Source organism: Athene noctua, chromosome 1 (genome assembly GCF_965140245.1).
Source record: "Athene noctua chromosome 1, bAthNoc1.hap1.1, whole genome shotgun sequence".
NCBI classification, from domain to species: Eukaryota; Metazoa; Chordata; class Aves; order Strigiformes; family Strigidae; genus Athene; species Athene noctua.
Window position 1 is genome coordinate 93,776,632 of NC_134037.1, and position 26,165 is coordinate 93,802,796.

At 44.3% G+C, this 26,165-nt stretch overlaps 1 protein-coding gene across 3 annotated transcripts; it reads left to right on the forward strand.

Annotated features, from left to right (window-relative positions):
• The first annotated feature begins 6,426 nt into the window (after window positions 1-6,426).
• On the forward strand, window positions 6,427-25,365 carry RSPH9 (radial spoke head component 9). Of its 3 annotated transcripts, none has more exons than XM_074896971.1 (5): window positions 6,427-6,659; window positions 6,917-7,079; window positions 7,665-7,794; window positions 8,334-8,486; window positions 25,128-25,365. In XM_074896971.1, the coding sequence occupies exons 1-5, from the start codon at window positions 6,433-6,435 to the stop codon at window positions 25,286-25,288; spliced, it is 834 nt and encodes a 277-aa protein (XP_074753072.1). In that variant the 5' UTR covers window positions 6,427-6,432; the 3' UTR covers window positions 25,289-25,365. The 3 variants fall into 3 exon arrangements, with proteins under 3 accessions (XP_074753072.1, XP_074753071.1, XP_074753073.1); XM_074896970.1 differs by having other exon boundaries at window positions 8,334-8,480; XM_074896972.1 differs by having other exon boundaries at window positions 7,710-7,794; window positions 8,334-8,480.
• Window positions 25,366-26,165: the final 800 nt, after the last annotated feature.

The window sequence follows — 26,165 nt, forward strand, 5'->3', positions numbered from 1 at the left end:
TTATCATAATTATATGTGACACTACTTGTATCCCTGTACAGACTGCAGGCCACAATGAGACTGGAGGGAGGATTAATTCTGCTGGGTTTGCTGAACAAACCCAGAGTGATCCTGCACCCTTGCAGTTTACAGGTGTAAGCTGCGCTCATGTAAAGGAAAATCTCTAACGTTGCAGCATTTACTTGTTCATTTTTTTGCTTTAAATTCTTTCACTTATTTAAAGAACAGAGAACTGGAAAAGAGATCAAACCAAGAAAGGTTGGAGTCTGCAAGGAACTGTGTGGCTTAAGCCTACAAATGATGATTTTATAGAGTTAATTAGGCTTTGGGAGTGATGCAGACAATGATAAACAAATCAAGGCAAGGAGGAGAAAGGTAGGAAATAAATTTCAAATGGTTATGACTCTGGATTGTATTATTAAGAAGAGTCTTCACGCATGCCGATGAAACCACAGATTGCATTTTCTCTTTAGATCAAGTAGGGGTCTCTAAGCAGAGAAGAAGGAAAAATTTCTCCTACCGGAGTTCTGTCAATAAAGGTCAATAAAGTTTCAGTTGATTAAAACAATTTCCCAACACAGAGGATAAAATATATTTTACAGGGTGGTCTATTACTTCTTTCAGTGACAACCCTTCTCTCAGTTACAAATGATTACTTAGCTTTTCAATAGCTATGTTGGAGGCACACATCCATTTAATATTTGGAATTTTTCATATATAATTCTCTTCTGAATGGGCAGTGTGCATTTAAGATTTTGCTAAATGAATAGGGACAAATTCTCTTCTTTGAAAATTTGACATAAATCTGAAGTATCTGATCAATATAGACTTAAAGTTGTTGCTAAATCAGAGAAATGAGAGTACACTTTTGCCTCGTGATATCCAGCATAGGGGCAGGAATATAATACAACAAAGGGTTACTTTCTAACTGCTTGTAAGATTTAAGGCAGATAAATAAATAATAAGAATAAGTCTTTGTTTCTGAAAGGAGATATTCAGTCTACCCAAAGCACCATCCAAGTCATTAAAGGATTCCCAGGTGCCAGTATTTGGAAAGGGTATTAGCTATTCAAACAGTTTAGGCAGAGGTCTCTGCTGTTCTCTCTCATGGGTCATCTCAGATTTCCTCAATCTCTGCCCAGAACTGAGCACAGGCGGGAAAGAAAGGCTGGAAATTTCAGAGGAGTAACATTTTCTCCAGAACTAAAAAGAACATATTTTTCAGTCTTGCAGTAAAAACAAGGAAAACCCTCCTTTGTTAGCTCAACTGCAGGGCTGGCTGGGTGAGGGCCACATGCTGCATGCAGAGCGACAGACTCTGCAACAGATGCTGTGCAGGGAGCCCTCTTTTCCTCCCATTTTCAGATATAATTCACCTGGCTCCACTCTATTACTGGGAAAAGAAACCACATAAAAGTGTCAGCGTGACACAGCTGGGTTGTTCAAACAAAGTAATTCATCAGCAGGTGGGAAGAGTGAATCCACACAAAAGCAAAAGTCTTGCTGAGTGGGTGGCTGAGCTCTGCTGACAAGTCAGTGCCCCAGAGATGAGGATGCAAACACCTCTCTGGGTGTTTGATGCTTAGAGGGCACAGACAGTCATCTGAAGCCACCCACTCCACTTGAGTTGGTTTCTGGCTCCTACGCATTTTTAAAGGTTAATAGTTTTAAGCAGGTGCCTGAGACTGAGCAGAAATTTCAGATTTGGAAGTATTTTTCTGAGGGGAAAAAAAAAGGTGTTGGAAATAGCAATCACTACAGAAAGTGACATGAGAAAAGGCCAGTGGTCTCTGATTATCTGGCAAAGGGAGGGACGCAGATGTCTCCAACGGGAATAAGCTCTGCCTAGATAAAAGCAAAGCTTACTAGAAGAAGAATATTTCCTGAAAATGTCATCTTTAGTTAATGAGATCTGCCTTCTGATCCCAGAGCTCCCCTGGATCTACTTCCTCATTTCTGCTCTGGGCTCTCAGGCAGTAGGCCAGAAATGCTCATCCCATGGTCAGCTTGCCACATGCTTTTCTCACACATCACTCAGATTTTTGTTGCCCCTGTACTTAAACAGTTTAGAGACGTTCTGCCTGGAGCCACCTGCCAGCTGCAGACTTGTTAGGCTTTCTTACAAGGGCAAGTTGATTAAACCTTGTTACACCAAGACTGTTCTTACTAATGGCTGCTGATTCATTCCTCTCTGTGATATGTAGTCTTGGTCATAGCTCTGAAAAGCTGAAATCATTCAGGTCCCTGCTACTAAGACATGCTCTTCCACCATTTTGCTGTAGCAACTGCAGCTTGTAGAGACAAGCTCAGTGTCCTAAAAATTTAACTTGTGAAGACCATGGATCATTGTCAGCAAGCTGCTTCCAGGGTATCACCAAAACAATTCAGCAATCTTTCATGCAGTGCCTATCCCTGCTTAGGATGTCTAGAAAAACCTGTATTAGTTATATTAACTCCCAGTTCCAAGGCACTAGGATGATGAGCAGCCTGAAATGTGGATAATACCCGTACCAATGCATTAAATCCTCCTGAAGCCTAACCACAGTCAGGACTACACTTACACAGAAGCTTTGCACTGTGCTGTTTTGTCTTTACAAGGGTTCCTCACCAGCATCCTCCTACTCAGACTGTCGGCAATCTGACTAGCTGCAAAGCTAGTGGGCTGCATCTCACCCCTCTGGATACCTTAAAAATACAAACATGGGTGTTCAGTTATCAGCTGGAAGAATCACAGCTACTCATGTGATGCCCAGGCAAGATGATATAATCAGCGCATTGGTACTTCTTACCCCAGTAAACTCTTTACCTGTCCCCTGTGCCAAGAGCAGTCAGGAAGATAGATTCTATTAGGGGAGTGATGAAAACCATTAAAGACATAGAAAACTTCATGTCACAAAATGACAAAGCTCTTTGGCTCTTGTGCCTGTCTTTTCCTGAGTAGAGCAGGTTAACCACTTTTTTGGGCATATTGCCTGCCCAGGATTATGCCAAAAAGAATCTCCAGGGAAGGCTGGTCAGTCATTCCATAGATTTCCTCTTTATCTCAGCACAGCTGTTCTCACCCTGACCTACTAGCCTGATTCCTTGCTGACCTGTTACTGGGACTGCTACGGCAGGGATTCCAGATGTGGAGGAGCCCAGCCCATGGCACACATTGCACCTTCACCCCTTCCTCTCTGAGTCTCCCAGTGACTGTGCACAGATAGCTCAGGTCTCCTTAATGGAGAAAATGTCACTGGTGCTGGCCAAGCCAAAAGACCCACATCCTTTTTAAACAGTCTGCAGACAAAGTATTCCCAGAGTTTTGCCATGTTTAGTAGAATCTCCAAGACAGAGGAAAGTGCCAGTATTATACTAGATAGGGACATCCCTGCTCCCTTTTGTTGATGTTAAACTGTTAACTTGGCTCCAGTTCCTTACTTTATGCTCAGCATTGCTCAAGGCTTCGCTTTGCAGTTCTTGAAGTTTGTTCAAAGGTTTCTCATCCACAATCTCCTCCGCTTCTGTCAAGCAGCCATCTATCAAGCCTTCCTTATTGAGAAAAGCTCAGTTTTCCTTTCTTGTTTACTATTTTTTACTATCCTGTTTGCCTTATACAGTAATGACTTACATGCAGGAAAATGATTCAAAGCCACAATGTTTCTGAAGCCAGAGACAGTCTGGACTTTTGAGATAATTGAGAGGAAAACCAGACTTTATATCCAACACACCTGGAAGGAATAACCCCTATCTATTTCTTGATGCATCAGAACCAACCGCAGACCGTCCCCATCACATGACAAAGTGACCTGGATGATGGATAGCAGCATAACTTGAGAGCAGTATCAGCCTAACAGATGCCTAGGACAGTGCAACAAGTTGTCCTGCAAGAGTATTTTGAGTGCAGCCTTCTTAATCTGTACCGGCAGAAATAGTGACATGGATAAATAGCTATTTTTCTTTCTCTTGAGATAAAGTATGCTAAAAAACATGAAGGAAGATGAGCTCACTTCCTACTACATCACTAAAAGTATTTTCAAGTGTTTTCTAAAGCTGCACAAGCATACAGGAGCCACTTTGCACTCAGCAGTAACTTACACGTATTTCAAGATATTTAACTCTGAGGCTGCACATAGTTCTGTGAGCTTCAGTACCTTGCCCAAGACAAGTGGAAGGGAACTCGAGTTTGATTTCCCACCCAAAAGGATACCAGCAATAATGGGGTGGAGCTGGGAGGAGCTGAAGCTGTTTGGCACACAGGTATGTGCATGTTCTGTGCAAAGGCAGGAGAGCTCAGTCCTCCGATGGGAGCTGCTGTGCGTTAGTGGAGCACACCTTCCGTCGCTGAAGCCGGTCTCTAAGAAAAACCACCTACCCAGCAGCCCGCTGAAAGATGCCTGGTGCCTCTCTTCCCCCCTGGCTGCCCGACTTCTGAGCAACTCCTTGTTCGAGCCTGGGATGGCAAGGGATGGGAGAAACTGCCTTCAAACTGTTTAATAACAGTGATGGTAACCTTTGACCTTGCTGAATAGCAGCGCTTTTGACCTTTTGTTTGTTAAATAATACAACCACTTACTTCCCGATCCTTATCAGTGTTTAGTAATTGGGGTCAAGACAAAGCAAGGCAGAGTACAGTTACCCACCAGACTTGACTGAACCAGGAAGAATTTCCTTAAGCTGTAGATTTTCTTTTTGATAGTCTTCAGCAGGACAGGCAAAGACTGGAGACTGGGTGTATTAGAAGTTCCGTCACAGGCTAAAGAGCCTCTCAGCTGTTAGCATCTGGTTTGAATCCAGCTGTGGCTGACAGTGGCAAAAATTCATTATAGTCTCAGGTTGCCTCTCTGACTCATATGAAATAAGTTTGCCTTGCAGTTCTACTGTTTACTGGCCAGATAACAGCCAAAACATAAAATATTAACACACGGTTCTAGCAACATCAGTGATTAAAAAGCCAGAAAATTCCTATTCCCATAGAGAAAATCAGACTACGGCACAGTGTTAGGTGGCAGTGTGGACAAAAAGTTTGTGGTCACTCCTGCATGTTCCGCCTGATTCATGTCAAAGAGAGGCGGTTAACGTTCAGGAATCTGAGCTGCTTTTTGTGTGGTGTAAGTAAAACTAATGGGTCAGATTGTGTGCTGTACAGCTCATTAAACATCTCACTTGAAAGACAAGCAGGTGACGAGTGTTACAGGCAGCAGTCCCAGAATCAGTGTTTTCCTTAGAAGTGAACAGGAAATGGATGAAAAAGAAAAAGAAATTTATGACGTGACAATGGATTTAAAGGTAAGTGCATACACATATATTTATATAATGCACACATATAAAAGCTTAAAGTTCCTGAAGACGTCAAACAGAAATTCTATTTGTCTGAACAGCTGCACAGTCTCATTATTTATTCATTGCATTTTGTATTAAGCCAGACTGCAAGATTTTTAGGGCAGGAGCTGTTTCATGGATGTCTGTCTGTATGTGATTCAGCACAATAAGCCTCCAAAGGGTGATCCAAATGTTGTAATTCATAAATAAGCCATTTATTTGTAGATGTACATGAGCTAGGTAAGATCTGTAAAAATGATACTCTAAGCAGTGAAATGCAGAAGGGTTTTTTTACTGCTGTTCATGTAAGAAATGAGGAAGATGGAGTGAGCCCTTTGTGGTATCCCAGCTAAGGTGCAGTACAGTTGCAGACCCTCCTGCTTTTTGGACTTAGGCCTCCCGAATGGAGGAACACCTATGCAGGTCAGTAACTGCATTCTTAATGGTCTGGCTTGCAGTGTCTCTGGGCGTGGGGACGGGGTTAGCTTTACATGCGACTGGCACTGCCAGATCTGCCTGCACTGGCAGATAGATGCCTGCAGGCTCTCCAGAGCCCTGCTTTCTCCTTCCTTGCTCTACAGGAAGCCCCCGGCTGACCCACAGGCGACGCACAGCCTCCCGGCGAGGTGCCCAGCCGTGCTCAGCTCCCCTCGGAAGGGAGGCCTGGGCCGAGGCGGCTGTTGAACCGCACGGGAGGTGCCGTCACCCGGGCTCTGCTCAGGCGCCGCGCTACTGAGGCCCCCGCCGTGAGGTGCCCGCCGCGGCGGCTCCCGTCCCGTCTCGTCTGCGGGGCCTGCCCGGCTGGGCCCTCAGCCCGAGCCAGCCGCCCTCCCAGCTGGCGGCCCGGCACCGGCGGCCCGGCACCGGCGGCTCGACAGCGGCCGCCCGGCGGGGCCGCCGGCGGCGGCGAGTCTGCCGCCATCGTCCGCCTGCGCCTCCTGGCGCCGTTTCCATGGCACGGAGAGGCGGGACCCGCCGTTGCCGTGTCGGCGCCGTTTCCCCCCCAGCCGTTGCCAGGGCGCTGACTTTGATTGACGTTCCGGGCCGTTCCCTCCAGCGGAAGCGCGCCATCACCTTTGACCCTCGCCGGCCCGAGCGACCGTTGCCTGGCAACGGCGACGCGGAGCCGCCATGGAGGCGGCGTCGCTGCCCGCCGCGCTGGAGCTGGTGGCCGGCGGCGGCGCGGGGCTGAGCCCGGAGAAGCGGGCGGTGCTGGGGTCCTCGCTGCTGCTCCTCCAGCGCGACTACCGCTTCGAGCGGGTCTGGTTCTGGGGCTGCATCCAGGGCGTGCGCGGCAATTACTACATCGCCGAGGGGTTGGGCCCCGACCGCGCCGCGCCCCGCAGCCGCCTCTACAGGTTCGGAGGCCGGGCCGGGCCTCACCGCCGCTCCGTGCGGGGGGACGGGCACCTCCCTGGGGAGGTGGGACCGGGGAGGCCTAAACGGCCTCGGGAGGCGGTTTGGGGGCTGTGGGGAAGAGAGGGGGCTGGGGAGCCGGGGGGGGCTGCCCAGCTCTCCTGGAGGGACCCTCGCCGTGCCCTGAGGGGCCTGGCAGGGCTGCGTGGAGCCCTGTTCTTCATCGGGGTCGGGCCTGTGTCGTGTTTGTCGCTGGCAGCTTGAACTGTGTGGAATGGAGCCTCCTGCCACCAGCGACCAAGGAGATGGTTGTGCAGGCTGAGCAGCTGAAGGGCCGCTTCCAGGGAGATCCTTCTTTTGAGTATGAGTACACTGAGATAAATGCAGAAGATGCTGAAAGATTGATTGAAGATGGTAAGGAGGTAAATATAGCAAAACACTTTCGAACTCTGTTACAGCTGTACCACTCACGCTGGACAGGTGGTGGATCTTCCTCCTCATTTGTAACATGCAGGCTGAGCCTGTGCTCAGGTAGAATATATATGATTTCTTCTTCACTGTCATTGTGTAGCAACGGCTGCTTGATTGAACTCTTTCTTCAGTTACTCCTGGAGTTACACATGACTCAGAAATATTTTATCTCCCTCATGTTTTATTACGCACAATTGATACAGATCCTCACTGCGGTTTCTGAAGCTTTAATAGCAGCTGCAGGCACCATTCTTTATAAATGAATAGACAAGTGATAAGTAGCTTAATTGAGAGGGAGGATAAGATGGATGAAGGGAGGGGATAGTTAGCTCTCTGGTGAGTCTAGACTGGCTGCTCCTAGCCCCATTTTCTGTTATATCTTATGAGAAGAATGTCAGATCTGTGGTCCTCCTCTTAGTGCCATTGGGCTCCAAGCTGGTGAGTCCATTGTGGTTTGTACTGTCACCTCGAGTTTGTTTTCAGCAATGACAACAAGGAAAGCCCTGCCTTTAAAATTTGCCTATTTTTCTTTAAAGCTCATGATCAAGGAGGAGGCCCGCCTCGTAGCTACGATAGAACAGATAGACAGAGCAGTTGGTATCATTCCCCGGGGAGCATTTGTGAAGACTCCTCTTGGGTCTGTGCATGAAAACAGAAACTTTGAAGGTAAATTCTTATTATCAGGATCAACTGTACTTTGATCATAAGGGCTGTAAATTTAGATGACTTTCTCTAGTTGATGTTTTGATTTCAGTTTTATTTTTTCCTTGGGTATGATGAACAGGGAGGAGAGTATCCAGTGCCAGTAATGTTCAGGTGCATGATTCAGCTCTGGAAGGTGGGAGGAGAGTCAGTAATGGCTCTGAGTCATTAAACCTGTAGTTTTATTTGCCTGTGTATAGTTTATGTCAGCGTTTAGCAATTATAGCTGCAGTGAATTCTTCATCTAGATGTAGGATGTAACTAAATGGGCACAGAGAGTTGGTCTCAAGCCTGTGGCTTTATCCGGGACTGCAGTTAGCATGGTCTGCAATGCACAGCACTGGGGGGTCCTGCCACACATTTCTGGCAAGTCTTCTGTGGAGTCCACTAGAGAAAGGTTGTGATTCTGTCCTATGCTGTGGGTGTTAGAAAAACAATGTGATATTCGATGGTATAATGAATGTTAGCTCACTGTATTAATGGTCACCAATGGCTGTTTGCAGGTCTTTCTTTGACTGATGCAAAAAAGTTAAGTTCCTATTTCCATTTTACTGAGCCTGTTAACCTGAAGAATAAAACCCTGCTGGAAAAGGCTGACCTGGACCCATCCACTGACTTTCTAGACTCTCTGGAGCATGATATCCCACAAGGTAAAGGTAGCAGAATCAACAGATGAAATGAAGGGGAAGGCAACCCGAGTAGTCTGGGAAATACCAAGGCGACAAGGTGTGTGTTACTGTAGAGTTGGTATCCTTGGGAGAAGCTCCTGTGAATCTGTAAAGGAGCTTTATCCTTTACTGAATAGTGTACTTAATTCCTTTTTTAAGCAATTCTAAATGTTTACAGTGGTAAGATATAAGTGTACCAGGGCTGTCACATCCTCACAACAGGTCTGATCACACCAGCAGCACCCTTTGCCTGAGTGCCATATTCCCTCCTGAGTTCTGTAAAGCCTGTGACAGCTGGTGTCCCTATGGGGAGAGATAATTCCACCGGTGATAGGGGCAATTTATGTGGTTTGAAGTATTTCATACCTCTTGTCCCACTCAGTAATGCTCTTCTTTATCTAAATGGGGTCTCATTAACACTAAACTGATATCTCTGAGAGGCTGAATTCAAACATTCGTTTGATAAACTGTTAGAAATGCTGTAGTGTGGAATGATCTGTACTCTAGTGGGATTACACACTGTGGAAGGAGAAAGGAAGATTTGCATACTGGAATGTATATTCAGTTCACATCTCTACTGTTCTGCTGGACAACTGTTAAATATATTTAAAGCCTCTTCCAGGGATTCCTCTGGCAGAGTATTCCTCTAAAGAGATGGGAATGACTTCTTGTTTGTTTCTAACTGCTTTTTGCTGATTTGTTGCATTTTTTTGGATTGGGCCAAGTGTTTTCACATCCTGTTCTCTAGAAGGATTCTTGGGACACAATCAGAACTTAGGTTTGCTATTTTATTCCTATCCTGGAGTAGCAGGATAGGATAGTAGGTGACCTGTGCCAGATGGAATTGGCTGTAAGGACAGTGAATTGCCAGTGCTGTAAATAGCTTTTCAGACTTTGTCATATATATATTGCCCAATCTTTTCTTTGGCAAAAAAGAACTGAGAATGAACCTAGTGAGCTTCCACCTGAATTCAGAACATTTTTGACTGTTCAGAGCATAAACAGTGCTAAAATCTAAAGCGTTCAACTACTGGCAGTGTCCTTGCTGCAGTCATTTTCCAGAGGTGTAGTCTGAAGACACTGTATATTTTTACATACATTGGCTCATCGAGGTGGCCCTTTTGACTCAAAAAGGAGTATTGCAAGGGGGGTTAGTTCCTACTAAGAAAATACTAGCTGTGGTTTTGTACAGTAGTTCAGGTGTTGCTACTGTTTACATTTTTTTCCCCTCTTTTTTTCTAGGGTTTGTTGTAGGGAGACTTTTTAATTTTCTGAGGCCTGAAACCACAGAGCCACTGCAAAAGGGGATGAATTTGGAGTGCTTTCTATGTTTGCACTAGAAAACAGGCATCAAGGACTAAGAGCCTGAAGGCTAGTTTGCATCAGAGCTGACTTTAGCCACCTTCATCATCCGCTGTGATGGAGAATGGCACCTTTGAAAGATTACAGGTATCATTCTGCAGTGTTTCGCATCTAGGCAACTGGCAGGTCATGCTGTGTGTTAGCCATAAAGATGGAGGTTTTGTTGAAGTCTTTAAATCAAATTTGACTTGTAGCTGTATTTTACCCAGTGGCAGATAGGAAGTGGGCCTCAGCTGTGCCACTGCCATGTTTTGTCTTCCTGTGGCAACCTGAGGTCTGTGTAAGCATGAACCTTTGACCCCTTCCTGGAAGGTTGTTGCTGTTGGTGTAGATGTCAGTTCCCTCAAAAAAATTTGCCTCTTGAAGACTACCTGAGCTCAAGTGCAGCTGAGTGCTTCTTAATGGAAGAGGAGAAGATTTATCATAGTGCCTGTGCAACTCTGGCTGTATTGTCCTGTTCTTTTTTGGACTGAACTTGGGGATTGATGGAATGAGTTTGTCAGGCGAAGGAAGTAAGACAGGAACTGGTTACAGGATTAGCAAGGCATGTAGCCTCTCTAATTGCACTTTATCACATGCAGATAGGAGCTCTGACATTAAAGAAAGATCAACTCCCTTCCCTTTAACGAGCATTCAGGTGTCTAAAGTACTGGTTGCTTGTGAAAATGGGGGGGGGGAACCCCAAAAGAGGGCAGACACAGGCTTTCTGCTGATTTTATCAGCATGGCTCTGCCAAAGTTGCTCACTCCTGGTTGCAAGGCGCTCAAACTCTGATTCTTAGATTACCTCCCTTCAAGTCCGCCAGTGCATGTCAGTCCTGACCCAGAGCAGACAGTGCTTTTTCTGTTTCTTGACATGTTCATAGCTCTGGCAAATCCCCTCATTTTGACCTGAAGTTTTTCTTGCCCTTCCTGGATAGGTCCTCTCTTGAACAGCTATTGACAGAACAGAAGTAGGAATTCCCAAATCCATTGCATTTAGAATTGTGACTGAAGCCAGAATTGTCTCTGCCCTCAACAAATACACAAAAAATGGACTGGGGGTGAGCAACATCTGAGTGATGCTCCCAGCCTGCATTGGCTAGAATTCCCCTAGCATCTTAAAAGACCTAAAGAACAGGACTGAGAGATTAAGGGCTGATTTTAACCTGTCTAAAAGTAAAAACTCTGTTGGAATAGTTTTCTTTATTAATTGGAGACTGAGCATCTGTGACGGCTGTCAAGGGGGTAACTGTCATAAAATGTATGGTGTGTCATTATAGGAGAGCAGAGGTGTCTTACAGAATGGAAAGTTGGAGGCAGAGAGAACATTTTATATGACAGCTGAGAGGTGGGAAGAAAGGAAGTTAGAACTGGGTTGAATAAAGGAAACAATGGTAAAAACAGAGAGTTTAGTGCAAGATTGGAAAACCTGGGGTTTGTAACAAAACTGTCTGCCACCCTGATCTTTACTAGTGATATCTGTGGTGATTGCAGGTTCCAGATTCTGTCTATCTATCAGGTTATCTGTGCACTTTAAGAGTTCAGAATGTGTTGCTGCTCCTCCCCTAATCATACTGTGAATCTATTTTTTCTTGGTGTCTCAGCTCCCAGAGATAAGTGGCTGTGTCACTTAGCTTTTTTTTTAAAAAAATGCATTTTTTTATATGATTGTAGAGAAAAGTGGGAGAATGTGAACCCCGTCTCAAAAGTAAATTCAGTGGGTTTATTCCCTTTAAAATCTCCAGCTCAGAGCCAAACTCATGAATTTGAGTGGCCTGACTCATGATTTTTGAACACGGGGGGTTTAGATACTGATCTTCTGTCACTGCAGTATCAGATCATGTAATGCTTCATTCTGATCCAAATGGCCAGCTGGCCAGAACATGGCATGCTGGGATCTGTAGGTTTTGCTGGCCATATGTCTGCATTAAAGATAAGCTTGTTTGCTCTAGTCTGAGCAGACAATCTGCTCAACTTTATGCACAATTAGATGTAGCCTTTCAGCTGCTGGCAGATTGCCAGCATGGTCCTTTCTGCTGCATGAAGTTTGGCACCCTGGGTGTTAGCATTTCAGCAACTAGAGTTGTGGCAGTTTTACATGTTCTTGTAGATAATGGAATGGCAAAGCAAATAGCAATAATTCCTAGCATGCCTACAACATTTTCACTTGTTGACCTAATGGTGTGTAGATATGAAATAATAGTCACTTTGGCATGATGGGGGAAGTGAAAATGGAGGGGGAAGGATGATTTTACTTTGACCACAGTCAGGCAATGCTACATTCTGCAAGGATAAAGCAAGGGGATGGGAGAAAGCCTAAAGGTGTAGAATGGAAAGCTTGGGGAAGCAAAACAGGGCATGGAGAATTCGGTTCTTTGGTGCTTTCAAACTACAGTTCAGAAAAGCAATAACTTGACTCTGAAGGTTTGTTACAGATTACTGACTCAGATCACTTTGATATGGAGATAAGGGACACCAACAGGGCACTGTTAGAAACTGATGCAGGAGGGGTGATATGTCAGAGGCAAAGGGAAAGAAAAAATGTAGCTAGGAAAAGATATGAATGGAAATAGGATTTCTGTGAGAAGAGTTTATTCAAAAATCATGAATCCCAGTCAAGAAATGGCTGCTTTTGGCTGAAAGCGTACCACAGTTCACTGATGGAGTAAAAGTAGGAATTAGAATTAAAAAAAAAAAAAAAAAAGCAATATACAAAGAAATGCAGAAAGTTGGTCACAATTAATGATTGATACAAATTGGAGTTGATAGTGAGTAGAAAATGACAAAGGAAGCCAGGATAACCTGAAATAATCCATAACAGCTGTAAGGAGGATTTTTTCAAGTATATGGAGAGGAAAAGGCAGCACAGTAATGGTACTAGAAACTGTCACTAAATGGTGACAGTAAAAAGGCTGATAAGAATGTGGAAGGGCAAAAATGCTCTTTTTTTCTGGTTGGAAAGGAATATAAAGTCAGATCAAATGAAGACAATAGTGTTTCAGACACTATTCAGACTATTTGCTAAGAGAGTGTAGAGTTAGGCAACCTTTTCTGTTCATCAAAAAATGAAAATGGCAGAGCCAAGATATCTTACTTCTGAAATCATCTCTGGAGACTTGTGGCATACAATGCTAACCTTTAATAAATCCCAGCATTGCAGAAATATTCCCCTCAACTTATCTTGATTAGTAGTCACTAATTCAGTCACTTCATTCAGAAGTCACTGAAGGGGTGTATTTCTGTACGGGGTCAGAAGGGGCTTCAGCTGGGACCAGTGCCAATACCGATGTTCTTCAACTTATTTATAAATGATCTAGAAGTAAAGGATTGGTGGAGAGACAAATAAAGACAAGGGCAAGACAGTTAGAGATCTCATAAACTGGGCTTACTTAAATACATTTGATGTAGCTACCTGCAAAGTCATGTATCTAAGAGCAGGAACTGGAAGCCAGACTTGTACTCTGGAAGATGCGGTTCTGAAAGGAAATCCAGACACAACCCACTGAACATCAGCTCACAGTCTGATCCTGAGACTTAAAAGCCTAATATGAGCTGTAGACATATAAACAGGGGAGTAGCAAATAGGAACAGGGAGGTGACTTTACTTTTGCATATACTGTTAGTGGAATCAGAACGGGATTACTGCACATTGCAAAACCAAAGAGTAGCAGAAAAGAGCCACAAAATTATTCAAGGACTGGTGAGAGACATAAACAGTTCAATCTGTTTATCTTACAGAAAAGAACATGACAATGACTGTATTACACTGTGTAAATACTCCATGGAGTTTAAGTATTGGGTACTGAAGATCTATTTAGTATAGCAGAGAAGGGCATAGCAGGAACCAGCATCTGAAAATTATAGCCAGAAAAACTAAAATGAAAAATTAGGTATAAATTTTAACAGTGAAATGATTACTGGCTAGCAAGCGCAGTGGATGAGTTTGCGTCTCTTGGTATCTTAGTGTCATGCTGGATGTCTTCCTGGGAACTGCGTTTTAGCCAAATGCAAATATAAGTTGCTAGTCCCAGACATGAGTAACTGAGTTCAGTTTAATGGGCAGTGGTACGCAGGAATCCAGAACAGATGATTTCCTGGTATGCCTGGCTGTAAACTTGACGATAGCTGTGGAGGGTGATGTTTAGCTTGGGCTTCTTCATTGTCAGTGACACTAACACAAAGGTGACAGTGGGTTTCTGAGACAGTGACTGAGCGCAGGACTCAGTACAGCTGGCTTTGCTTCCTGAACTATGGATGCATGAGGATTGAGGAGATTCCTGACTTATTTCTGTCCATTGTAAACTGGGAAGCTGAGACCTCTCATGTAATTGCTGACTGACTCTGTAATGCTGGGACAGATTTTATAGCATTATTCTAAATGGGTATACAGTGGCAGGGGGATCATAGTGAGGCTTGCCTACTTGCTGTTTCAAGATTCAGCTAGAGGAGGAGAAACGGGCCTAGACAGAAGATCATTTCAGCTCCTTTGCTGTTTTGACTGTGAAGGAAGTGACAGCCACTCAGACTGTAGCTCTATTTCTTCACCTGAAAGTGCAGTAGTTTTGGAGCATTCCTTATATAGCATTACAGACAAAGGGATTTGGGGCTATTTCCTTGGCTGAATACTTTGGGCACTGGCCTTTCTTGCTGAACAGTAGCCTGGTTTAGAACACTAACCTCCTGTCCTCTGAGCTTCATTAGCACGCTCTTTATTGGTTTAGCAAAAGCTGGTGCCTAATGGGCCCTTGAAGATGGAGAGGTTGGATTTCTAAGTGGGAGATGGTTTCCTCTGGCCACTCTCAAGGGCCGTTTTGGTAGCCTGATCTTGGCTGCCCCATAAGCCCAGGTGCTCTAAGGAAGAAGGCCAGGAGACACAAACCTGCTTTATCTCCATGCATTAACATAGCTAATTAACTCCCTTTCGACCCCCCCCCCCCCCCCCAGGCGATTAATCCTCTATCAGCCTTGTCTCCAGCCATTTGAAGAGTCTGTGTCTGCAGAGGTATTTACAACCCTCAGCTCACCAGCAGAGAGCAAGTCGGCCCGTTATCAGGGCTCTAAGACAAATGGCTGCCTATCTCCCCAGTGGCCTTGCAAAATCCAGCAAAGTGCTGTGCTGTGCTGGCCACCTACTTTCACCCAGCCTCCCTTCTCCGCTAACATTTCACAGATGTGACCTGAGCCCTCCCCTTTCATTGCTTAACAATAAGCAGTACCTCCCCAGCTCTGTGAAAGCTGAGAGCAAGAGCACTTCTTAGCCTGCCAAGAGCCACACGGGGACAAGGCTTTTTAAGCTGTCTCACTGAAATCCAAACTAAAAGACCCATAATGAATGAGAGGGCAGTGCTTCACGTTAGCAAGGATAAAAAGAGGTAGCCAAAATGTAGACTGAAATATCTAGTGTGGCTCACAGCTATTCCTGGTTGGGAGAGGCGTGTGAAACTGAGCTGCAGTATCCCATGGAGTTACCTGACATTTATACAAGTGGTTTTGACAAACAAGCTTCATAACACAGTGGTACAGAAGGAGTGGTACAGATTAGTGTGCATCAGAACAGTCGGCTTTCAGATGTGGGAGTTGAACCGAATAGCTGGCTCAGCGAGTTATTAGTTAAAGCATTGGTACCTGAATTTCTCTGTTAAAACTGAAGTCAGCTATCCCTAGAATTAATTCTAGGATGGCCATAGCTGCTGCCTTCCAGCAGGGTGCACTATGGTGCCAGCATTGTCAGTGCTGAGCACAGAAAAGGAAACCACAGAACAGTAAAATGAGAAGGAAAAGCACCAGGAGCAGCATCAAATTGAGAAGGTATGGCCCGAGTTTCCAGCCTGTGTGTGGTATACTGACCTCCTGAACTGTAGGTATGGAGAAGGTACGCTGTCCCTTCCAGGCTTAGGCAATTTCTGGAATGGCCACTGGGCATTTCAGTGGCTTTCTTAGCACCCTTAGTAATTGCAGGCATGCAATGGACATACACAAACACATAAGCATGTCTCCTGCATCCTTCAAAAGTAGACACTCTTCATTTTGCTAGTGATGTGTGGACTGGGGAGCCTTTAGAGGCTGTTAAGGCCACTCCTGCAGTGACCCAAGAGAGCTGCCTGGGAGCAATATAGGATATTGACCCTCCTACAAGCTGGGGTGCAGCCAGCTCAGGAGTTCAAGATCAGACTGGAACCTCTCACGTGGCAGCAGAGCAGGACTCTAGTGCTAGCTACTATTATAGCTTTTGACTGGCTGTCCATGGTCTGCCTTGATTTCTGGAAAGGAGTCTGTTTTCCTTGGGCTTTGTGTCTAAGGGTAATAAAGCAGTGCATTCACTGCTTTAGGGTCCTAGGTCTGTATCACCCCAGGGGTCTTGTTTAGTCAGAGGCCTTGGATGAGTTTATACTGGAGCAGGGCTGACCATCAGCTGAGAGCTGTGGTGGAGTCTTTGCCCATCTGACTGCTGCAGTGAAACAACGAGGACAGAAGCAGAGTGTTCGTAGCAACTTTCCAGGGATTATATTTAAAGTTTTTTCCTCGTTAGTAAAAGAAATCATCACCCACCCTGTCTCCATTTCAGCTCCTTGTTCACTGGACATGGAAAGAAGAACTCCTTGCTGAACTGATGGGAAATGCTGGTAAAGCCTCTTACAACCAGAAGTTGTAGTTTTATCAGTCAGCCTTGGCCTAACCCTTTCTCTAGGGAATGATGAAAAATTACTTGCAGGGGAAAGCCTAGGGCTATCTGTGTGTCACTAAAGTCTGAACAAGGTCAGCTTTTGCTGGCAGTGATCTATCTCTGAAGGGGCTCCATGTGAGAAGTGGCAGTTCCTGCCTGTGCAGCAGCTGCCATTGGTGCTAGCCCTGTGTATAGCTTTCATTTGCTGTTTGCTGCCCCTTTGGCCACAGAACTTTTGCAGGGAGGGAGTCAACAGGCATTGTCTTGTTCTACTGTAAACAAATATAATATGGTTTGAAGTTCTGCATACTGAAGTGTTGTATGGCTGTGTGTAGAGGGAAAAGGACAGGGGATGGTTGATCTATGGGTATATTTGTATAGCAGTTGTGCTATGCAGAGATAGTTAGGCTATCCCAGGCATTGGAAGATGCTTAGCCATCTTTAGTGTTCAGAATTAGCTTGAATATCAACACAACTGCACTGTGCTGCATGGATATGCTCAGTGTGACAGTCTTCTCAAAGTGGTAAACTCTTCAGGTAATTTGGGCCAGAATTCCTATGTGGTTTAGTATGAAAACATCGACAGTTTATAATCCGTGCCATCTGTTCCTTGTCCTAAGCCCCTTTAACTAGTCCTGTTAACTTGATGATGAGGTAAGAAATGCAACTGTGGGATTGACAGGGCTTGTAGCCTTGCCCCTCCTGCAGGAGGGTGAATTGGATGTGCTCTAAGCATTTGGTGGGTTTTGAATCCCAGCATCAACTGCTTTGTGTTCTCTCAGAATTCAGAGATCAATGTGAGGTTCTTTGCCCCTAATCTAGCCCCTGTTCATCATTATCACTTCCTCAAAGTGGCCAGTGCTTTGTTATCAGGAGAGGCAAAATCTTACAAGGTGGCCATAATCTCCTCAGAGAGTCAGACAGATATTCTCCTGTGGGTAAGAAAGTGACAGTGACCGAAAGCTCTAGGGGGAAGCAGGCTAGAACAAAGCTGTCCATTGCATCCTTTCATCAAACTGTTAATCTTTCTTTCAAAGACATCACATTTGTTTGGTGACAAAAGCCCCAAAGAAGCTGAATTGAGCCTGAAATCCTGTAGCAAGATTTAGAGGAAGCGTCTTTCATTCAGAGCAGGGAGGGGCGAGAGACTCCTTTTTCTTCCTACCAACCAATGGGCTCACAGAAGCCCACGAAGGTGACGGATTAATGCAGGGGCTCCCCAGGTAGATGCTACGTGACTCCTGGCACGCTCCAAAAACGTTTCCACAGCGACCAGCTGAACAAGAAATATGGAGTGTGATGAGATCCAGCATAAACTTGTGCTTGGAAGAAGGGTGCTTTGCCACTCAGAGATTTCTAAATTTACTGCAGAAGACCCAAGATACAATGATCTATATTGTCGTTGTCATAATCCAAATAGCAGGGATTTTAATCAGTTTTCCCTACTCCTTATAAGTTTTGATTGCATATTGTCCTGCTGTTTTCTCTAGTGTGCAGCCCCATTCCAAATCTTTGTTCTGGATGCTTTCTGTGCAAAGTCTGAATATTTTTCATAACAACAAAAGGTAAAAAGTGTTCTAAAGGATTCTATCTCTATTCTAATTATCAGGTGGATTTAGGACTAAAGGGCAAACTAACTGGGCTATAAGGGATACTAATTTGCTGTGTATTAGTTCTGTGCTACCTTTTTCAGTCCTTCCCATCCTCTGCTGCTCATTTATGTCTGTGTATTGTCCCTTATTTTGTGTTGGCATTGCTGGCTGTGCAGCCAGATTCCAGCTGGAAAAATAACTTTATTTTTGGCTAGACTATTTTTCAGCCAGATCATTTCCCTGACCTGGTTCACTAAGCAGTAAATTAAACAAACACTTTTGTGGTCTCTATGATGGAAGAATGATGAGGGAGGGAATGAGGGTTTGAGGGCAGAGGCTGCTTCAAACTGGATTAAGCGGCACTGTTGTCAGATGTCTAAGTATGGCCTGAATTTCACCCAGTACTTGGAGGCACCTGAATACTGTGCATCTGCGACAACACCGCAATCCCTGAGTCTTCCTTGTCAGTGGGAAGCAGGTATTTTGTCTGTAAATGGAAGGCCCAGGCCCATCTTAATCATTTGTGCTGCAGAGGTGTCCTCAGTGAGAGAGGATAATGGAGAGAAAAAGCCTCTGAAGTAAGATCATTTTACTCTGAGGTTTGGGCATGGTTGTATTTGTGTGTCAAAGACGTGGCAGGCATTAGGACCACGCAAGAGCCGCTTGGCAGCGTCTGACTGTTTGTAAGCTGTGCTTTCCTGGCTCTGGAGGCTTTTTAAAATAGTACTGAACCTGCAACCAGTCTGTGTTTTTATTTAATTATTATTAAATAGTTATATGGGGAATTGGAAATATTGACAGCAGTGTTAACATATGGGGTGCAGGTGGTGTGTCAAACAAATGAAAGAGATTTAGTCTGAAGCCAGTAAGTGGCATGAAGGAGTTTGAGCCCCACATAAGAGTGTTTGGATGTGTCCTTATGGCTGGTAGGCTATGTGTGAAATGTCCGTGTGGGGAAATTTCTTGAGAGCCAGAGCACAGTGACCTTTCCTTACAGCTGCTCTGCTTTGCCATTTGTCTTTGTTCCCTACAGACAGCAAATTAGAAGTAGGAATCGCTTCCCAGTGTAGGATTTTCTGTTGGAGTGAAATGGAAGCTAAATCCCACGGGTGCAGGAGCATTGTCAGAACTAAGTGCTTGGGGTCACACAGCCAAGCAGTGGCTTCTTTTGCAAAGGGAAGCGGTTATGCTGCCCCTCTCTGGGTGTTAATATTTGTCCTGTAACTGTACTTCACTCTCGCTCAGGACTGACTGCAGCAAGATATGTTATAACCTGATCTTGTGGCAGCATATTGTGTTAATGGTAAGTGCAGCCATGCTGTAGCTGCTTTTCCCTTGAGACATTTCCTCCTTTGAAGAGGAATTGAGAATGTCACTTTTATGACCCTCTGTGAGCTTTTGCGACATGGAACCTCTCTATCGGGCTGTCTAGCTCTTAAAGCTGTTTCTTCTCAAGCTTGCACTGAAACGAGGCACTGCTGAATCACCTCCAAAGCAGCAATGAGCAATGTTATGAGAGGTCATACTGAAAGTGGACCAGTTATGGCAGGAAAGTTCTTCTGCAAACAAACCTCTTAAAAGACTTTTGTTTAAAAGCTAATGTCTCACGCATCCTATTGCCTCTGTGAATTACAAGATTCAGCCTGTAGCGGAGACAGACGTGGGGGATGAGACAGGGATTTCTATTGGCGACTGGAAAGGAAGAAGGAGCTGAGAAGGAGGTTGACTTTTGAAATTCAGCCCTGGTGTCCTGGCAGTTGTTGAAGGGCCATAAAAAAAAAGGCAGTGGTTTCACACTGGGTGAGCATCAGGATCTTCAAAACACTTTCTTGTTTGGGAAAGATGTAAGGAACTCCTCAGAATTCCTGCCTGTGTTTGGAGGGGTGGAGGCTGCAGCCTGATCCAAAGAGGGAATAGGAAGCTCCAGATCTTCATCCAGCGGATATTTTTCCCATGCTCTTTCCTCCCACACATCAGCTCCCTCCCTTCCCTTCTGGAGCAGCAACAGGCAATAGTTTCAGCACAGACAGTGCTTGGCTTCCTTAGGTTTGCTGGGTGCAGCTTAAGAATTAACTTGATCTGTTTAAAAAAATATATTTTGAAGAATGGAAACCTCACCAGAGCAGTTACTGTGAGAAACCTCTAGTGTGAGAGCAATGACCTCCTTTTCCCTGTATCTCAGTAAGCTTTGCATGATGAGTGAAGTAGATCTGCTGCCTGAATTAGGGACAATACAGGCTACAGCTCATACACAGATGCAAGTTAAAATAAGTATTTAACTCTAGAAAAGTCAGCTTTTTCTTGCTGTCTCCTAGTTCTAGTTGTATTCCCTCCAATGCAAATAATAATAACTTATTTTTTTTTTTCCTGACAAGTTTTATCTAGGAGTTTTGGTGTGCTTTACAGATTGATGCTCTGAGCTTCCCGGACTCCCAGTAAGAGACATGTTGTCTGTCACAAGGACTGCCATGGGATATTCTGAGCCAATGTTAGAAACGATTTTAACCCAGTATCCTGCTTCTGCATTTTTATAGTAATACAGATCTACACCTACCTATGCAATGATTTTACTCCAAGAACCATTTGTAATAGCAGGAAAGGTTAAAAAAAAACCCCAAGGGTAAAAGCAGCATTTAATTTTCATGATTCTCCTCATCTCTTTTTATACTGTACTATTAAATGCATTTCTAAGGTATTCTATTGAAGGAAGAAAGAAGGCATATTCATTTTAAGCTATTATTTAATACTGTTCGTTAGCTACTGATTAAAGTACTTTGAGTGATTTATGACATCATTATTTCCAACTCCTACAAGACAGGTGGGCCTGAAAAAAACATCTTGTTTGAAGATTGTGAGATTTGAGCTGTGATGGAAGGGAATACAATTGTCTTGGATCTTTCAAGGAGAACAACTTTCTTCATGTCTCATGAGGTCAAATATTAATTTTGTTTTCTGGACCATTTGCTCAAATACTGATAACTTGGTGAGGTATGGAAAAAAAAAGTACTGAGATAATGGGCTTTCATTTCTTCCTTTGAAGAAAAGGACCAAAATAAGCAGATAGGTTCCAGAACTTTAATGTGATTTCTTCTTAGAAGGCAGACCAGCACAGTGTATTGATTGCAGTTTCTAAATGGGTTTTATGTGTTGCAAAAGTACAGTCTGGAAAAGTATACTCAATAAATCACCTTTGATAGCTGGGTTAGAAAAATGTTGTCAGTGATCTGTTTAGTCAAAGGTAGAAGGTGGCACTGCTGCTGCTGTTTGGCTCTGCAGAATAAAGAGCAGCTTTATAACTAATCATCATTCTGGCTGAAAACAGGATCTGAATGAAAATTACATCATGGTTTCGGGCAGTTTCTTATAATTTTTTCCTGTCCCCAACCTATGTTGCGTTGGTCTCCTTAAATAACCTGCTTGTTTTGTCCAGGTCCTCATTTCACAGGAAGACTTGGGCAGCATCAACAAAACTTTATTGTCTGTATTTGCATAGAACTAGATGCAGAATCAAAGATCAGTGAAGAGCCGGGAAGTGTAATAACTTAATATTCCCCAAAGGTCTCACATTTATGAAATGACAAATTTGAACCCTTTGAGAGTTCACAGCTTGGACAGATGGTAGGGAAATGAAGCAGCTGCACATCACAGCCTTCAGAGATCTAGCATAAAAGTGAATGGAGCTGTCTTCAATTATATCTGTCCATTTCTGCCAGGTGTGAAGATGCATGGGAAGTTCCTTTGATCAGCAGTTAAGTGCTGATGAATACTCCACAGAGATTGATAAGCCTGTGTGACACTGGGTAAATGTTCTGAGGAGATCATGGATCCATGTACTGTATTGCCCCAGAGCATAGATATGGGAATTTAATCAAATTGAACTTGATTTAATCTACCTTCTCTGCGATTTTGTCTAACAAAAAGAAGTCTGAATCCAGATATAGTTCCTGAGAGTATTAGTATCCCTGTTTTCCCTCTCACCTCTCCCACTTGTCATGCTCCAGGTATTTCTTTTTGTTCTTTGTAAATAGTCTGGGGCAGAGAGTTCATCTGTGTCCATGAACATACATACACAAGCTATTACATGTACCCAGGCTGCTGGATGCTTCCAGTATGTTAGGAGGTGTTAGCAACTAGATAATCCCTAAAGGGTTTCACCACCCAGCAAGGCAAGGCACAGTCCTATTCTTGACAGACTTGCTTCTCAGAGGACTGGTTCTAAATCAAAGACAATAAGAATTCCTCATTCCATTATCTTTTTGTCAGAGAAACTCTTCCAAAAGCTTGCAGTCCTCCCTGCAAACCAATGTGTAAAGCTGCAGCAAGAACCACCAGTATTTGGAGGAAGGGCTTGCAGATCATTTCTGCAAGTTCAAGCTGTAAGAATCCTGCACTAAAAACAAAGTCAGCTTAGTGTTCGAAGGAGAAATGGAAAAAGTTGTCACAGTTACATTCAGACCTGTATACTTGCCTCTTGTTACTGAACACCCCTAGGCATAGTCTAGCTACTGTCACTAGCAAATGCTGAAAATTTGTGAAGTTCAGGAAACTGTTTGAAAGCTTGTCATTTGACAGCAGATGGCTGTAGTGCTTCAGCCACTAGATGATCTGCCTTGTAATAAAGTGTTCTTCATCTAGGTTTCCATGCTATCCAAGTAGTGAAGTTTCTTAAGAACATGAAGATTTTGTCGGAAACCTGGTCAGTCAGAATTTGTAATCCCAGTGGCTGAACCATAATAAATGTTTTTGCTCCTGGTATGACAAAGATCCAGTCCAGTTTGTGTCCATACGAGTGGCACTGGTGAGACTGCGTGGGGGACTGGGGTTGCCTTGTATGTGAAACCACTGCTTGTGAAGGCACTAGTTCGTGTTTTAACTAGGACCTACACAAAGAATGTCACAGTGCAAGGAAGCTGAAAAGATGGTACACACCCACACTGATCCTGCCCTATATTAAGTAGTGCTTTGCTTTACTGTGGTTCCAGCTCTTTGTCTTTAGTGGCAACATGGAGCTGAGTGAGTCAGAAGTAAGTTCAGGAATCTCCCAAGTCTTTAAAGACTGTGAGTGTCTCTTTTGTACTTCTGTCCTTCAGCCAGAGTCAGTTTGTCAGAAAGTTCAGTGGCTGTCAAGGAAGGTAGGTGTTCTTGCTGTTCATTTGGTTCCATGTTTGTACATAACAGAAGAGGGTACTTCCGAAAGGTAACAGATCAAAGATGACACAGGACTTGCACTATGCATATTATGATACAACAAACCTGTGTAACTTGGTACTGAAGGAGATAGGGGAAACAGTGGTGTCCAAGAAACCTTTGAAAAGTACCGAAATACAAAGAGAAGAGATAGGTAACAGGTGAGCAGCACGATTTATGACACCTGGCTTTACAGAGCTTTGAATTGTGTTGTTTCTTTCTGATTCTGCAGCCACCATATATACATTTCCCCTTAACTTTCCTCTTCCCTCAAGCCCTTGAATACTGTAGTTTGCTATGAACTGCATAAGAGACTACATGTACTGTGAGCGAATGTGCAAGAGCCCAAAGCTACACAAACACTGATTGCCCAGCTAGCTGCTGCCTCTTGGCTGCCAGGCAAGCCAAACAGCCTGTGCTTCCTTGCAGCTGCTGGCAGACCAAATAGCTTCAGGAGCTGCAGTCAACCCTTGGGCCACGTCCTGTGGAGAGCTGTTGTAGGAACTTGTGGTGTTAAAGCCCTTCAGCCCTTTGTCAGATGTGACTAGAATTGGCCAAGAGTCAGAAGTTAGTGGGAGGGGGAGGACTGGCAGCTGACAGCAATCACAGAAGCCCATCCCCAGGCTAACCATGACATGAGTAAGCATGAGTCACAGCATAAATTGATGAGCCTAAAATTATCTACAACGATGAAAACCATCTAACTGGCCCTACACATTACAGGCTTTCTGTTTACTCTGGAATTGGCAGATTTTGGCTTTGGGTGCAGATAGGCTGACTGCTTGACTCCAGGCCAGTAGTAGCCTGACAGCTCCAACTGCATTTTTTTTTTTAAATTTGGGCCCACTGCTTTTGTTTTGAGATGGAGATTCAGCAGGAACTTTCTTCCCTACATTGTAGCCTCTAGGCATTACTGATTTGGTGCTGAAGCTGGTATTTTCTTCTCCTGGCAGCTCCTTGCTGTCCAGCATTGAATCCAAGCTGGTGCTCCAGCCCCCTCCCCTCCGGCATTGTTCCCAGGCTGTCATGTCAGATGCAAAACAAATACTCAGTGGCTTAGAGCTCCTTGCATCCACAAGAAATTGCATTTCACACTGGCTCTGAACCTCCTCTGCAGGGCCAAAGCAAGATTAAAGTAGAAACTAATCCCTTTGCCCTTACCATGCACATCCTCTTCAAGCGAGGAGCCAAAAAAGACTGAAGAGAATTCTGTAAATTTCTCTGAGATGTTAAGTACTCTGCTTTTCTTTTTCTCTTCTCCTTTCCCAGTCACCACACCAGGGAAACCAGTCTTCCATGGGGCAGGAAAGCGCCTTCTTCCTCTTCCCACTACTAATGCTACAAGTTTATTTTAAGAAGAGATTTCATACCTATGCATGACTGCTATAGCTAGTCTTGGCTCTCTATAGCTATTAGCTAGACCAAGTAGGTGGCAGAGCTTGTTAGAGTAACTGCTGCCCACTCGGAAGCAGCCAAGAATAGCTGTAGTCTCTCCTAGGGATCAAGTATACAAGTCTGGAGCACCAGGGGTCTCTTCCTGTGACGCATAATATGACATTACCATCATAGCCATGGGAATATGCTACTGTGTGAACCCAGAGAGAGACATCTGGAAACAAGGGGAGTCTATAATGCCAAACTGACAAAAGAAAAAAGGACATCAGGGTTTCTGGTCTCCCCAACTTCCCTCTTTATAGGCATCACAAACTCCAGTGCAGCTTTGTGCACTGTTAACCGGTCAGACAGAACCCAGTGCAGTCCTGCTCTCAGCTTAGGGACTGCTTGCTTCAGGAATGGTGCCTCTTCCTCCCTTCCCATGACTGATGAGCATGTTCTCACACAGGCTCCTGGACTGTCCAGCTAGAGAAGGGAGGCACTGTGGTGGTGCTGCGAAGCCTGCTGTGGCTGGGACTGACCTTCTACCACGTCCCAATGACCAAGCAATATGGCTACATCTACTTTGGCTCTGGCGAGAAGAACTTAGATCTGCCCTTCATGATGTGACTCTCCTGTCTGGGACGAAGACTCGAAAACATTTTGATTTTATACTTAGATTTCTGTTTACTGCTTGTTCTAATAAATGTGTGAAACCTCTGCACTTTGAGTAGGCTTCTTCTGTGCTTGCACTCTGGTCTAGATTTTTTTCCTAGGACTTCACTGTGTGCAATCCTCCCTCAACTCCAGAGTGAATTCCCTGTAATGTGTCACTGCAGATCCTTTAGTAACAAATGGCATTTTCTTCCATGATGGGCAAAGCCCTAGGTCAGAAATCAAACCTTGGCCATCTGTCTGATTACAAAGGCACCATGCTTACACAAAAAACTAATTTGGAGACAACATGAATGAATGCCTGCTGTCACCCATGAATGACAAACAAAACCAGAGTTGGACTCTGAGTAGAAAGCTGATGCATACTGTAAGGGATCTGTACTAAACCCTGAACTCTAGAAAGGCATATTGAAGAAAGGAGAATATTTTGTTTTTCAGATGTCAAAATTAGAGGGGTCTTTCCAGTTCATGGCACTAAACTATGGAAAAAAGTTAACTGCGGGCATCACCTGGTCTTTCGCAAAATGTGTTAGTCAAGGTTCATCTTAAGGCAATGGTTTAATCCAGTGACTTCTCTATTAGTAAAGCTCACTGAACGGAGCTACCTGCACTAGAAGACATAGTAACTCCTGTACGTAGGAAAAGAAAGAAAAATATTTTCCTTTCTGAAGGGCTGTTCGTTTCAAAGCTTCATAAAATAGAGATGGTCAGCCAGAGATTTTATCTCACTATAGTTAATGAAGTCGTGGTTATGTCTCCCAAAGCAAAAAGATCTTGGCTAGCTCAAGGGGCTGAATGCAGGGCTTCAATTTCACAAAGTAAGGTTAAAAAG